Here is a 14,436-nt window from a genome sequence, read left to right as displayed (position 1 = left end):
GACAGCCACATGGACAATTTTGGAATTTGGAGTATTTTGGATTTTGAAATTCTGGATAAAGGAGACTCAATCTGTTTTAGTATATACTGCTAGGAATATCATATCTTGATTAATAAAAATAATGGGTAGTGTTGCACCATTAGTATGAATTCACACAAAAAGGGGGGGGGGGAGAGGAAAAAAAGGAAGTGGAGCAGATGAAATTTTCTCATGTTGTGTCCTTCCCAACCTACGGTGATTCTAAGTCAAACCTTACATGGGGTTCTCTGGGTTTAGAGTGTGTGACTTGCCCAAGGTAACCCATTGGATTTTCATAATCAAGTGGGGCATTGCACCCTGATCCTTCCTGTGTAGTCTAATGGTCAAATCATTAACCATGTTGACTCTTACCAAGGATAATTAAAACGAGATACTTAACATATCAGACTTGAACACATATGAGGAAAAGAGCTTGAACATTGTTTTTCATGAAGAAGCCGCTTGATGACTGGTCTTTATTTTCAGCTCATATGACCATTAAGATTAAACGTCAGAACCAGAAAGTTCTGCAACATAATGTCCAGTCTATATGTTCTACATGCAATGAGGGTGAGGAGGCCAGATGCTATTGAATTTTCATGGGAAATAAAAGGCCCATTGTAATCAGTGAGGCTTAGATTTCTAACCAATGATGTTCAATGAAAGGGATTAAGGATGGAAGTAACAGTCAAACAAATGTGCAAAATGGTTGACTAATATGTTTAATAGTGTTAAGAAACACTGACAAGAGAAATATTGGATAGGTATCTTAGTAGCTGGGGATTTGTTCTGTTCAAAATTTGCTGTTGTGATTTTGCACTGAAAACAGCATTTTCTGAACAGAAAACAGTATTTTCTGGGGGGAAAATCTGCATAGAAAATGCTATTTCCTGTGCATAAAATGCTGTTTTCAGTGCAAAACATACTTTGGAAACATAATTAGAAAACCTGACTCATTAGAAAAGTCAATAATGCTAGGAAAGCTGAATGGCAATAGAAAGAGAGGAAGACCGCATTCCAGATGGATTGACCGAATGATGGAGGCCATGGTGCTGACCTGATCAGAGGACTTGATCAGAGCAGGGCCTGATTAGTTGAGGATGGGGAGTTTGAAGGTGTCTCATTCACGGGGTCACCAAATTGAATCAAAGACAGTTAACAACAAATTTAACCACAATAATATTCAAGTCTCAAATTAAATATAGCTAAATGTGGCTTTAGTTTTTCATTCCAATGCTTTCTAAAGCACAACTCTGCCACTGATTACTGAGACAGCATTAACCTCCTTATGAGGGATAAGATGGATGTGGAGAGTGCATAGGTTGCTATCACTATCAGAAATGAGATTATTTGATCAACAATTCCTATGAGAATATTGCAGTTTTCCAGCTCCTAAAAATGCAGCTGTGCATGGATTGCTCTTGATGACTCAAGCATAAATCTATTTACTTAAAAATGGTATATTAGCTTGCAACTGAACCTAACATGTATAAATGAATCTATTCCAATTGGACATACCAAGCAATGTGCATTTATTATTAAAATACAGAATGGCATCTTCTGAATTTTATTATGTAAAAATGTGAATTTTATTATGTAGATATGATTAGTGGGAGAGGATTAATGATATTTCAGTGAAAAATACATATTAAGAGCAGTTTAAACTGAGGATAAACCAATTTGATCAAGAAGGCTACTATCCTTTGTACCAGAATGCTGAAAATTATACTTGGATTTCAGAATGCATAATTGCTCCCCTATGATATTCACTGAATATTTTTCCAGTACGTATTTGTGAATTCAACCTATTCTTAATTGTCAATTTATATAAGACAATCATTTTATGTTAGAAAAAAATAATGAGCTCTCTGGTGCATATGGAAATCTAACTTCCTTTTAATGTAATTCTATTAGAAACGAAGGCAATACTTTCTCTACTGTAAATTAATGTCATGATTTGTAGTTAAGAAAACCTGCTTCTTGACCTTGATATAGATGGCAAGCCTATTGACTTTGTGAATTTTTTTATATCACAGGAGATTCCAAACAAACAATTTTTACCCACCCATTTTGTACAATCTAGGGATGCTGTACAACCTGTCATGGCACAATTCATTATTGCATTCAATATACTGAGTTTTCTAGACAGCATAACCTTTTTTTACTATAGTATTCATTTTTTTTAAAAAAAAATAAAGATGCCCTTCAGTTTTGTTATACTTTCTTTAATGCATTTCTGATAAACGAGCACCTTTATTCACTTTTAAATAAACCTCTCAACTTCTTTTTGTGAAACAGAAGGAAATAGTAAACACCTGTGCAACAAAAAGTGTATTAGGCAATATAAACATACTATAGTATTAAATTTGGTCCCAAGAACCAAAACCTCCTCAGAACTTGCTCTTTGTTCACTTGGAATACCTACCAGAAGAAATCCTGGGAGGCAAAGATCCTCCCCGTGTCAGAGGATGTGGGGCCGGAATGTTAGTTAACAATCCTTCCCTCAGGAATCTCGGGCAAAGAGACTTCACCCCAATGGTCGGGAAGGATCCTTATAAAAGATAAAAATTGTAAGTCAATAGACAGGCAGTGTTGTTCCTGAAAAGAAGCTGTTGGTTTCAAAAAGAGAGACAGAAAGGCCACAAACAATGTCATTAGTGTTAATTTGTAACCTGTTGTGGTCAGAAAAAAAAGTCTGGTAAACTCAGATAAGCCAAAAAGTCAGTACTTGCAGGCCAAACACAGAAATTTGATTCCAAGAATTAAGTTTTATGATCATACAACAACACACATTTCAAGTAAGAAAAAATGTGAGGAATGGAAAATGTTCATCAACTCAATCCATTGCTTTCCCTAACTCCAAGGTATCACACTTCCATGTTTTAGTAGATGACATATTTTCCAATAAGATGCTTAGCTTGTTTTAGGGTAATAATCTTCCTCCAACATGGTGCTCTCCAGATATTTTAGATTGAAATTTCCACTGTGTCTTACCATTGGGAGCTATTTTCCAAAACACATAGAGGCAACATTGCAAAAGACTACCTTAAATATACTTGTAGCTGAACAATGGGTTCTCTTGGCTCATACTGCTAAATGGTCAAACAATGATCTCAGTAATTCCTACCTTCTCTTTCCCTTCCCTATCTCATACATCTTGCTTTGGAACAGACTTTCCAGTTTGCCAAATTACAGTTTCCTATGATATCCAATCCAGGAAACTCTAGTTTAAGGCAAAGGTGGGAAGCTTGTAGTTTACAGACTACATGCAGTCTACCAGGGATTGTAGTAATTTTTCTGAACACCTCAGCCCCTATCATTTGTGCCAAAAAATTAGAAATGATTAGTTAAACTGGCAGAAATCAGCCTGGGTTTTAAAAGCAACCCAATAAACATGTTCTAGATATGAAAAAATGGAAGTTACTCTCTAGTTACTTCTGTTTTTAGGGGGTGAGTGTGGTCTCCTGAGGCCTGGAGAGGTGGGCATGATGGATGTGGCCCAAGTCCTTTGCCAACTGCCCCACTTTAAGCAAATTTTACAAACCAGGATTGCAAGGTACTTTTTAAATTTCATTTATAGACAGGATGAAGCTACAATTTTCTCAGTTTAGATATGAAAATCCAAGCATGAGAGGAATAAAATGCTCAAGATTGTAGCTGAAGCAGCAGCAATGTGTCTTAGTTAGAACATTGCATGCCTTAATCTTAATCTTCCAACAGGTAAATTACACCAGGTCCTAATGGTTCTCTGTGGACATGGATTTTTTTTAAATATGTAAATTATGAACAGTATATAGCTACACCACTGACATTTCTTCCCAAAATTGTATGTTTTAGCTTTGATTCTGAAACTATGGAATTTATGGAAAGGTATGTGTACTTCTCAGGTCATCTGATGTGGGAAATTGGCACTATATTTGCACCCACTAGCTAGAATTGTTTTCTCTTTCTTGGAAACTTGCTGGATACTAGCTGGTAACTGTTCAGGACTGGCACTGATCCTGAGACCTCCAATCTGAATAGTACTTTGTTAGACTAATTAATAATTAAATCTGATTCTGTAAAAAAAAAACCCTATAAGTAACATTAGCCAATAGACTGTAGGGAGCATTTCCAAATCTTCTGTATAGTATTGATATAGAGTTAGAGTTGAGGACACAAGTGTAATTGGTTTGAATTCTCATTTATGTTTTTATGGCTTCAGAGTCTACCTTCCTCAGTGCTATTAAAGAACTAAATAACTGTGGTACAGAGTGTTATTTCTAGAGAGAAATGGAAAATCTTTCTTGCTGTGGTGGTGACCTTAATCTTGACCCAGCATTAAGAGCTTGGTAAGAGTACTAACATGAAGGGGGATAGTACAGAGAGCGAAAACTTTGTTGTGTGGGGGAAGACCAGCTCACTGAGTTGTCCAAATCCTTAATCATTAGTTTAATAAATGGAATAGTGACATTTACTAGATCAGGTCATAGTCACTCAGTTATCTCCTATTGGAAATGTTGAACCCCCTCCCCTGTTCTTTTTCTAAAAAAAATAAACTACATGAGTGGGCATAAGTAAATGAAATATAATGGAACACCCCCCGCCAAAAATCACCAAAAATGCATCCAGCATTTAATGGCCACTAAGTGTGGGAGAGGACTCATATTAACACATTAAGAACTCTATCTCAAAGGTATCTACATATCAGTCATACGGAAATTTACAGTTATGTCTGCTGTACAAGCATTTGGTACGCTTCCAAGAAGTTGTTTTGAGTTTTTCCATTTAATTGGAGATCATGATAAAGCAATACCAAACTTACAGTAACTTGTTCAATAATTTTTTTTAGCTGACAATAATTTATTTTAAACTTTGGAGAACTGTAATTATACATAAATCTGAACATGTAAGATTACGCTTAACTAAACTAAAAGGAATACGACAAAATAGAATCTTATGACTACTACTTTTTTATTTTATTTGAATGTAGAAACTCTTGTGCCTTGGAACTGGCAGAAAGAAATCACAGGAAGCATCTGTTACAAGAGTAATTAAGTGAAAATGACATTCTTTTTGCAGTGATAAATGATAAAAGTGAAAACTCTGAAGCTATTAGTTGGATTCTAAAACAAATTGAGTCTATATTTTAAAACATAAACACTGGTGGGATTTTGCTTAAGGAACTGATAGAGTTGGATAAATGGCAGAGTTTTAATATCTAAAAGTGAAGAATACACACTATTAAAATGAATAAACTTCACTTAATCTATGTCTCATGGTCTGCACATGGTCATAGCTACTGAATACTTTGAGAAGAATTTTAAAATACATTTTTGGGATTTTATTTGTTTGCCCACAGGTTGTTTCCGACTTATGGTGACCCTAATGCAAACTTGCTGTGAGGCTTTCTTGGCAAGGTTTGCCCAGAGTTTGCCAGATCCCTCCTCTGAAGCAGAGTATATGACATGCCCATAGTAATCCAGTGGGTTTCCATGGCCAAGTAGGGATTTGAATTCTCTTCTCCAGAGTAACTTATACTCAAACACTATAAGTTACATTAAATAGAGGGACATTGAATATTTAAAATGTGGTCCCATTGTTGCTAACTAACTGCCACACTAATGGGTTTGTATCAGAACATTTTAGATTGAAATCCTAAAGCTGCAGTGGCATACCTGTTCTGAGCAAATATGCAGAGGATCACATTGTTAGTTTTCATGCTTGGGATTTCTAAGAGAAAGAACATAATGACTGGGAAAAATAAGTGCACATCATGAAATAGCATGGCTGTTAAATGTTAATATAATGTTAGAGGATCATTATACTTTAAAACCATTAAAATATTCATATATAATACACTGTACCATTTTTCTTTTCATATATTATTATTATTATTATTATTATTATTATTATTATTATTATTTATATAGCGCTGTAGATTTGCACAGCGCTGTACATAAAAACAATAAATATAAAAGAGTAAACCTGCCTATGGCGTACAATCTAAGAAATAGTAGGATAATACACATAAAATACATAGCGCTAAAGGAAATGGTTCAGGAAAACAGGGAACAAAAGAACATCACATAACAAATGATGGTCACGCAATGCCTGGGAATGCTTCTCTGAACAGGATGGTCTTCAACTCCATTTTGAAGCTGGTTAAAGAAGTGATGGCCCTTTCTCGCGGGAGAAGAAGGTTCCAGGAGTGAGGGGCAGCAAGTGAAAAGGGGCGAATCCAAGATGGGGCAGAGGAAATCCTGGGCTGAGACAGCAGACCTTGACTACCAGAACGGAGGGCCCTAGTTGGAAGCTGAGGAGAAATAAGGTCTGATAAGTAAGGAGGGGCTAGTCCATGGAGGGCTTTAAACGTCGACAGCAGGAGCTTATACTGAATACGGAAAGGGAGGGGGAGCCAGTGAAGGGATGCCAATAAAGGAGAGACATGGTCAGAGCAGTGGACAGATGTGATAATGTGTGCAGCTGAATGCTGGACAGAAATTAAAGGACGGAGGTGAGAAAGAGGAAGCCCAGCCAGGAGGATGTTACAGTAATCAAGTCGTGAGACCACTAGGGCATGGACCAGGATCGTGGCAGTAGAGGCGGAGAGATAAGGTTGGATTTTGGCAATGTTGTATAAAAAGAATCTACAAGACTTGACTGTGGTCTGGATCTGGGGGATACACGACAGAGAAGAATCAAAGATAAAACCAAGACTGCGGGCTTGCTGGGCAAGGCCAACAGTGAATAATTCATTATGAAAATGATTGAAACTGCTGACTGAATAAATTTCAAAAGACAGAAAAGAAACAACATTATATTTTATAAATACAATTCCATCCATTTCAGATATTCCTGTATTTTGAAATAAGTTGAAGTTCATATGGGTATTTTCTACTGTTCACAAAAATCAGTAGAAGGCCAATGGACCAGCATTGTGTATTTCAGAGAAACTGAGAAATTAAATTAAAATTACTGCACATAATTACTTTAGGAAGCACCAGTTCTAGAGGTATACATTCAGCTGACCTATATTTTGGTTTTTGCCTCTCTGTGGGTGTCTCTCTGTGTTTTGATGATGACAAGGAAGGGCTACTACCAGTATTAATAACTGCCTTGCAAGGAGGTTTGTTTATTTGTTGGGTTTTTTTTTTGCTAACTCTGCTTCATACTTCCATTATTTTCAGAAGGAACTGCATGCTTTCACCTCAGAGACAGACAACACCTGCCTCTCATTATAATCAGGAAATAAACAGGTTTCTTAATCTTCATGGGATGTAATTTTGTAGTGATTAACAGAAATGTACAAAAATCCCAGGAAGAAAATTTAAATAAAACATTGTTCATTTATATCTTTCCAAGTTTACTTAGGCACAGTAACAAAAAGTAATGTTGTCTTTATGTAAACTTAGAAAGGAATAAATAGCGATGAATCATTTATCATCCTTGCCAAAAACTTTATCATTCTTTTGCACAATAGATACTTCAGTTCTCTTTTACAGTATGATACATAAATACTTTGAAAATATAAAACTTAATTATGTCATTTTACAGATGGAAGACCGTTATTTATTTATTTATTTATTTATTTATTTATTTATTATCTTGAAGAGATTCTGGACTAAACTAAATGTTACACACAAATGCATTTAACAATAGTTTGTTAATATTTAGTTGAGCAAAAGCAAGAAGCAGGCAGGATCAGGCCACTTAACATAGTGCTAAGATGGAGAGGCTGGACACCAAATTCTGGGTTAAGTGGGATGGCCAGACCTTTTAATATACAGGCCAGATACTTTTAAATACACCCCTCCCCTTACAAACAATATGTAGGAAAATGGATAGATGGGACACTAGGCTCCGTGGTTTCCAGATATGTCCAAGCAGGGTATTAACATGATTCTGATAAGCATCTGGGAATGTTTGTTGTATTTGACCAAAAACAGCCTCTCAGAGGAAAGGCACCTTGCAGATGCCCAAACTGCATGTAAACCTTCCCTCCCACTAACTGTTGAGCAGCCCCAGGGCTTCCCTCCTCCCAATTTAATCAACTCCTGGTGGCCCCTCACATCCTTCATACTTGTCAACTGTGGCAAAGCAGTGCAAGAAGTCTACCCGTGATCAATAATGGGAAGGTGAGTAGCCCTGCCCCAATTCCCACATAAGGTGAGACAAAACTCACAATCTGCCCACAATCTAGGGATTTGCAAGGGAGAATAGTGGTACCAATGGTTGGAGGGTGGGTTATATTGTGGACTGACTATGGAACCTGCAGGCCTACATACAGGCCTGCCAAAAACCTCATGAAGTATCATGGGATTTGAAGTTTGCATGAGATCTATAATACAGTTCATTCCAGATCCACTTGGCTGGGCCTGGAAGTGCTAGTGCTGGCCTAGGGCTTGGCACAATAGGGCCTTCTCTGCAAAGGCACTGGAGGTCAGCATTCTGTCTTGTTCAAAAATAAGGTTACTACTTATAGTTTCAGCTTGCTTAGAAGAAAAATAGTCTAAATTTTCATTTTTTTTATTTCTAGCAAGGAGAAATGGATGACATTGTGCAATTTTCCCCACTGCTTCATAGAATACTCTCTACAGCAGGGCCAATCAAACTATATGTTATGGGAGATGGACCCCCCTCCATTGTGCCAGGGATAATTACCATGGATATGCCCATTGGCTTAGTTGTTTCTTTCTTTCATGGAAACTGGCCAGGAGCTGGCATACCCAACTCTCTTTCATGCCAGCATTCTCTGAAGATGTCAGGAACAGACTCTTTTGGTTTTTCCTACCACCTGTATGCCGATGACACCCAGTTGTATTTTTCCACCCCTGACCTTTCTCCAAGGCTTGAACAGCAAGTTTCGTCTTGTCTCACAGCTGCCTCACAGTGGATGCACCATCGGCGTTTGAAGCTCAACATGTCCAAGATGGAGCTTCTTGTCTTTCCTCCTAAGTCCACCCTTCAACACTCCTTTTCTGTCTCTGTGGACAACATTTCTATTCAACCAGTACAGCAAGCCAGCAGTCTTGGTTTTATCTTTGATTCTTCTCTGTCATGTATCCCTCAGATCCAGACCACAGCCAAGGCATGTAGATTCTTTTTATACAACATTGCCAAAATCCGACCTTATCTCTCTGCCTCTACTGCCAAGATCCTGGTCCATGCCCTAGTGGTCTCACAACTTGATTACTGTAACATCCTCCTGGCTGGGCTTCCTCTTTCTCACCTCCGTCCTTTATTTTCTGTCCAGCATTCAGCTGCACACATTATCACATCTGTCCACTGCTCTGACCATGTCTCTCCTTTATTGGCATCCCTTCACTGGCTCCCCCTCCCTTTCCGTATTCAGTATAAGCTCCTGCTGTTGACGTTTAAAGCCCTCCATGGGCTGGTCCCTCCTTACTTATCAGACCTTACTTCTCCTCACCTTCCCACTTTGGCCCTCCGTTCTGGTAGTCAAGGTCGGCTATCCCTGCCCTGGATTTCCTCTGCCCCTTCTTGGATTTGCCCCTTTTCACTTGCTGCCCCTTACTCCTGGAACCTTCTTCCCCTGCGAGCAAGAGCCATCACTTCATTAACTAGCTTCAAAATAGAGTTGAAGACCATCCTGTTCAGAGAAGCTTTCCGAGGCATTGCGTGACCATCATTTGTTATGTGATGTTCTTTTGTTCCCTGTTTTATTGAACCATTTCTTGTAGCGCTATGTATTTTATATGTATTATCCTATTATCTCTTAGATTGTACACCATAGGCAGGCTTTCTCTTATATACTTATTGTTTTATGTACAGTGCTGTGCAAATCTACAGCGCTATATAAATAACAACAACAACAACAACAACAACAACAACAACATGGCCACATAGCCTGAAAAACCCACAAAAAAACCAAATTCAGGTTTTTGAAAGACATCTTTGATAGTGCTTCAGGAGTGAGAGAAATAGTTAAGATCAATTCTCTCCATCATGGAGTTAATTTAAATAATTAATGATTTAATAATAATAATAATAATAATAATAATAATAATAATAATAATACATTTAACCTGATCAGTTTCGTATGAATCTTGTCCCCTTGTTGCTCTCCAGCACTGACTGGGTGTAATGGGGGCCTCACAAAGTGATCTTGGTGGGATTCCCTCCTAAATGAGTGGATTCTGTTCCAGTCACAAGTTCTCTGGCAAGTTCATTTGGTTGCAATAGTACTTTAATAAGCACTCAGTATCTTGGGATTGGCATGTGAATTTCCCAGGTTCTACTGATGTAGTATCAACCTGGACCATTCTTGGAAATAAAATAGTGGTTAATTTTTTGTGGATTTTTCAGGCTATGCGGCCATGTCCTAGAAACGGTGCTTCCTCACAAGGAGTGCAGTATGCTTAAGCAACTGTACACTAGAGATGTGAAAAAATTATATGACATCTGGCATCCACTGGAACTGGAAGGAAGCCATGATGGAGCTGGGCCCACAGCAGCTGCACAAGGGCTCTGCACAGCTGTATTATTGGACAGCTCCCATTTTTTTCTGAGGACCTTTTCACTGAATAAACAAACATGGCTAAATAAAATACAAGTAATCCAAATAATGCTGACTATTTCACATGTACATTATTCCTCCACTTTCAGTGGAGTGCTGTACAGGGCAGAATACTGAGAGAAGTATTTTTTTATTGTGCAAAATAAAGTAACGTTTATCTAAGCAAAATAAAGGTTTCCTAAAGCTGTAGTCCAGTGAGTGGTTCTACACAAGGCAATGACTCATGCTCTTGTTTTGCTAAAGGGGATAATTGAGTGAAATCAATCAGGTTTGGTTTTTATAACCGGCACTGCTGTAATTTCAATGTGCTAGTCTTGTACAGAGTTGGGGTGTGGCCGTGGCAGATTCAGAGTGACATGCTAAAAGCCAAAATATGCTGAGCTCTGGGCACACCACTGGGCCATGCCTGACTGCCTTGACATGCAACAAGTCAAGCATAAACAGCAGCTGCCACCCAGCCAATCTCTGTGAAATTCAACCTTTACATTCTGTAATCCCCATTTTCATGCCCTTTCCCTTGCAGATAAGCTTAATAATTATTTTCAGTGTCCTGGTTTTCCTCCAGAAATTGCATTTCAGTAGTGAACCAAACCTGCACCAGCTCTCCTAGCCTGCTGAGAAAACTACTACAATCAAAGTTTTATAGCTGAAAATTGACATTGGCATAAGAAATACATATATGTTATCTGCTATGACAGTAGATAGCAAAGAGGTTGCTAGATTAGATATTGGAAGCACTGTCCAACCTTTTAATCTCCATTATGCCCCGAGGTGTCAGAGGAGATCTAGCTAAACAATATCTACAGGCATTCTACTTCTCTTTTTGTACTTTTAAAACATGTAATATTATGGAAAGGGATGGTGCCTGTTCTGTTCTCCCCTTCAAGAATCAAGTTTATAATTTGAGAATCTTCCTGAATTCCCAGATAACTGTGGCCAGGTATGCTTCTGCCCAAGCTGTTGTATTAACAGCACCAGTCTGGACACAGTAGACATTTATAAAGTGTGATCGGATGATTATTGAGAAAGCAATGTTCCTTTTAAAAGGGATTTAGAAATGTCTGTTGGTTCAAAATGCTATGACTGACATTTTGACTAGAGCCATATTTTCTGAACACATTACTTCTTTTTCTTATAATCAGTTTGACTGACTTCCCTTCCAGTCCATTTTTGGACTCAGTTTAAAGTGCTGGAGACTTCCTTTAAATTATAGTCCAAGCAGCTAGGAACCAAGAAAATTAAATGACAATTTCCTGTAACAGATTCTTTTGGTCCACTTTGATTAATAATAATAATAATAATAATAATAATAATAATAATAATTTTTATTTTTACTCCGCCTTTCCAATTACATGATCAAGGCGGCTTACAAAGAAAGAACAATAAAACAAGTAAAAGCATCATAATATAAAAGTTTAAAAACATCATTGCTAGGGGTATGAACGGGAATCTATACAAATCACAATTCACTAGGGGCAAGAAAAAGACAATATATTGCACTAGTCCGGGGTCGAAGAACAAGAACAAGGAGCAGAGAAAAAACACTATTACCTAGAGTGAAAAAGCCAGCTGGAATAGATGCGTTTTTAATTGTTTCTTAAAAGAAACTAAAGATGCAGAGGAACGGAGCTCTACCGGGAGCTTATTCCACAATGAGGGGGCAACAATAGTAAAAGCCCTGGTGAGGTCCTCCAGATGGGATTTTGGGACCTCTAACAGATTTGTCCCAGATGTTCTGAGTGTGCGGGGCGGATTATATGGGGAGAGACGGTCCTCCAAGTACCCTGGGCCCAAGCCATTTAGGGCTTTATAGGTCAAAACCAACACCAACAGATCAGCAGGGGAGACTGTCTTGCAGGTCTCACAGCCATCTGAAATTATATGAAAGGATGTTCTCTGTTACTGCACCCAAGTCATGGAACTCACTGTCCCAGGAGATCCATTCTTCTCTCTCCTTTATCATGTTCTACCACTTTTTGAAGGCATTTGGTTCTTCCAGGCATTTCTCTCTGGATGCATGTTTGAACCATTTCCTTGATTTGGTATTTTAATTATATTTTCTATATTAGTTGGATAATTTCCACTTGTGACCTTGTTTGTTTGGTTTGGTACTGTTTCTAGTTTTTTTTAAAAAATTTTTTATGGAAGGCACCTTCAGATCTTTAGTATGACTCAGAATTTCAAGGTACACATATTTGTGTTATTTTTATCTTGATTTCACAGTTTACCAGATGTTACTGATTTTGGACTATCAATGATTTAGAGTCTATCCAAGAATTTAGAAATCAATGAAATATTACCACATAACATGGCAGGTTCAAAGTAGTCAAAATCCCCTCAACCACTGTCATATCTGGTATATTATGATGTTCTAACTGTTTACCAATTTGAAACATGAAGTCCCAGATGATTTTTACTTCACAATTTTAAAATAACTTTTCCAGGATAATTTTGTTGTTGTTACCATCACCACTACTATAAATATTATTAGCAAAAACACAAGGCACAATCCAGAAAAGGTTGTTATATAGAGAAAGAATTGGAGGACTCTCTGTGAATAATGGATGCAAGCTCCAGGAAAAGAGATTCCACCTCAACATTAGGAAGAACTTCCTGACAGTAAGGGCTGTTCAACAGTGGAACAAACTCCCTGTTGTGTAGTGGAGTCTCCTTCCCTCAAGGTCTTTAAACAGGGGCTGGATGGCCATCTGTAGGGTATGCTTTGATTGAGAGTTCCTGCATGGCAGGGGGTGGGACTGGATGGTCCTTGTGGTCTCTTCCAACTCTATGATTCTATTATTCATTCAGCTCAGTAGACAAGATACTTATCATGTGGCATTAAAATAAAATCAAAACTGTAAATAGTTATGGGGAGAAAGAAGGATGCTTTAGTGGAGCTCAGAGGTTTTGAGGAGCTTCAAAGTCCAGAGAGATCCAAATCAATTCCCATTATGTGTGTGTGTGTGTATAAGAATAAGCAATACAATATGTACAGAATTTCCTCCCCTTGTATCTATGTATCTGTTGTTTAGATCTTGAGAGAATTGCTGAAGTCAAAAGAGCGTGTTAGAGCAATGGCAAGCAACATTTTGAAACTCTCCACCTCCTGGGCTGGCCCCAGCCGGAGGCCCTTTTCTAGAATATTCAGCCTGTGTGCACAGGCTGCATCTGCACTGCAAAAATAATGCTGTTTGACCCCTTTTTAACTGACATGGCTTCATCTTATAGAATCCTGGGATTTGTAGTTTGTTGTGGCACCAGAGCTCTCTCACAAAATTATAAATTCCATAATTCCATAGCATTGAGCTACATCAGTTAAAGGGGTGTCAAAACTACTTTATTTCTGCTGTGCAGATGCAGCCAAGGACTATTAGAGAATGAAAAACAGAGTTCCTGAATTTGACAGTGCTTAATACATCAAGAGCTACATGTACTCAGGTTCCTTATGATTAGGCAAGCTGGGAAGGCAAAGCAAATCACAAATGCTGCAAGAACAAACGCTACTGCTTCTGGAAGGAATTACAAGCTTCTGCGCAAGGGTCTAAATCGTTCACAGACACAATTTTGATGCAAGTTCAAACAAAGTCACCTGTACTTTAGAGACAAATTTGAAGCAACTAATAATATTAATTGTGCACTATAATCCTTTTAAAGGTTTATATATTGTCTTTGAATGAATTTTAATATTTTAATGTCTAATGTTTTAACTTTATACATTGTTTAATTGCTTTTCAAATTAATATTTATACTTTCAATCGTGTTTGTGTAGTTTTTAATTCATATTGTAAGTATGTTGTTAGCTGCCTTGAGTTCCATTACTGGGAGAAAAGTGGGATATAAATGAATAAAATAATAATAATAATAATAATAATAATAATAATAATAATAATAATAATAAT

General features: G+C 37.7%; 1 protein-coding gene across 2 annotated transcripts in view; it reads right to left on the bottom strand.

Annotated features, from left to right (window-relative positions):
* Nucleotides 1-14,436, bottom strand: part of EPHA6 (EPH receptor A6) — a 264,534-nt gene that overhangs the window by 110,540 nt on the left and 139,558 nt on the right. The window contains exon 8 of one of the 2 annotated variants that reach the window (XM_042460426.1): nucleotides 2,444-2,569. The exons of the other annotated variant lie outside the window; for it this stretch is intronic. Coding sequence (XP_042316360.1) covers nucleotides 2,444-2,569 — 126 coding nt within the window. The remainder of the gene's footprint in view (nucleotides 1-2,443; nucleotides 2,570-14,436) is intronic. 2 annotated transcript variants of the gene reach the window in all.

This window comes from Sceloporus undulatus, chromosome 3, assembly GCF_019175285.1.
Source record: "Sceloporus undulatus isolate JIND9_A2432 ecotype Alabama chromosome 3, SceUnd_v1.1, whole genome shotgun sequence".
Lineage (NCBI taxonomy): Eukaryota > Metazoa > Chordata > Lepidosauria > Squamata > Phrynosomatidae > Sceloporus > Sceloporus undulatus.
This window is presented reverse-complemented; position numbering and strand designations above follow the sequence as displayed.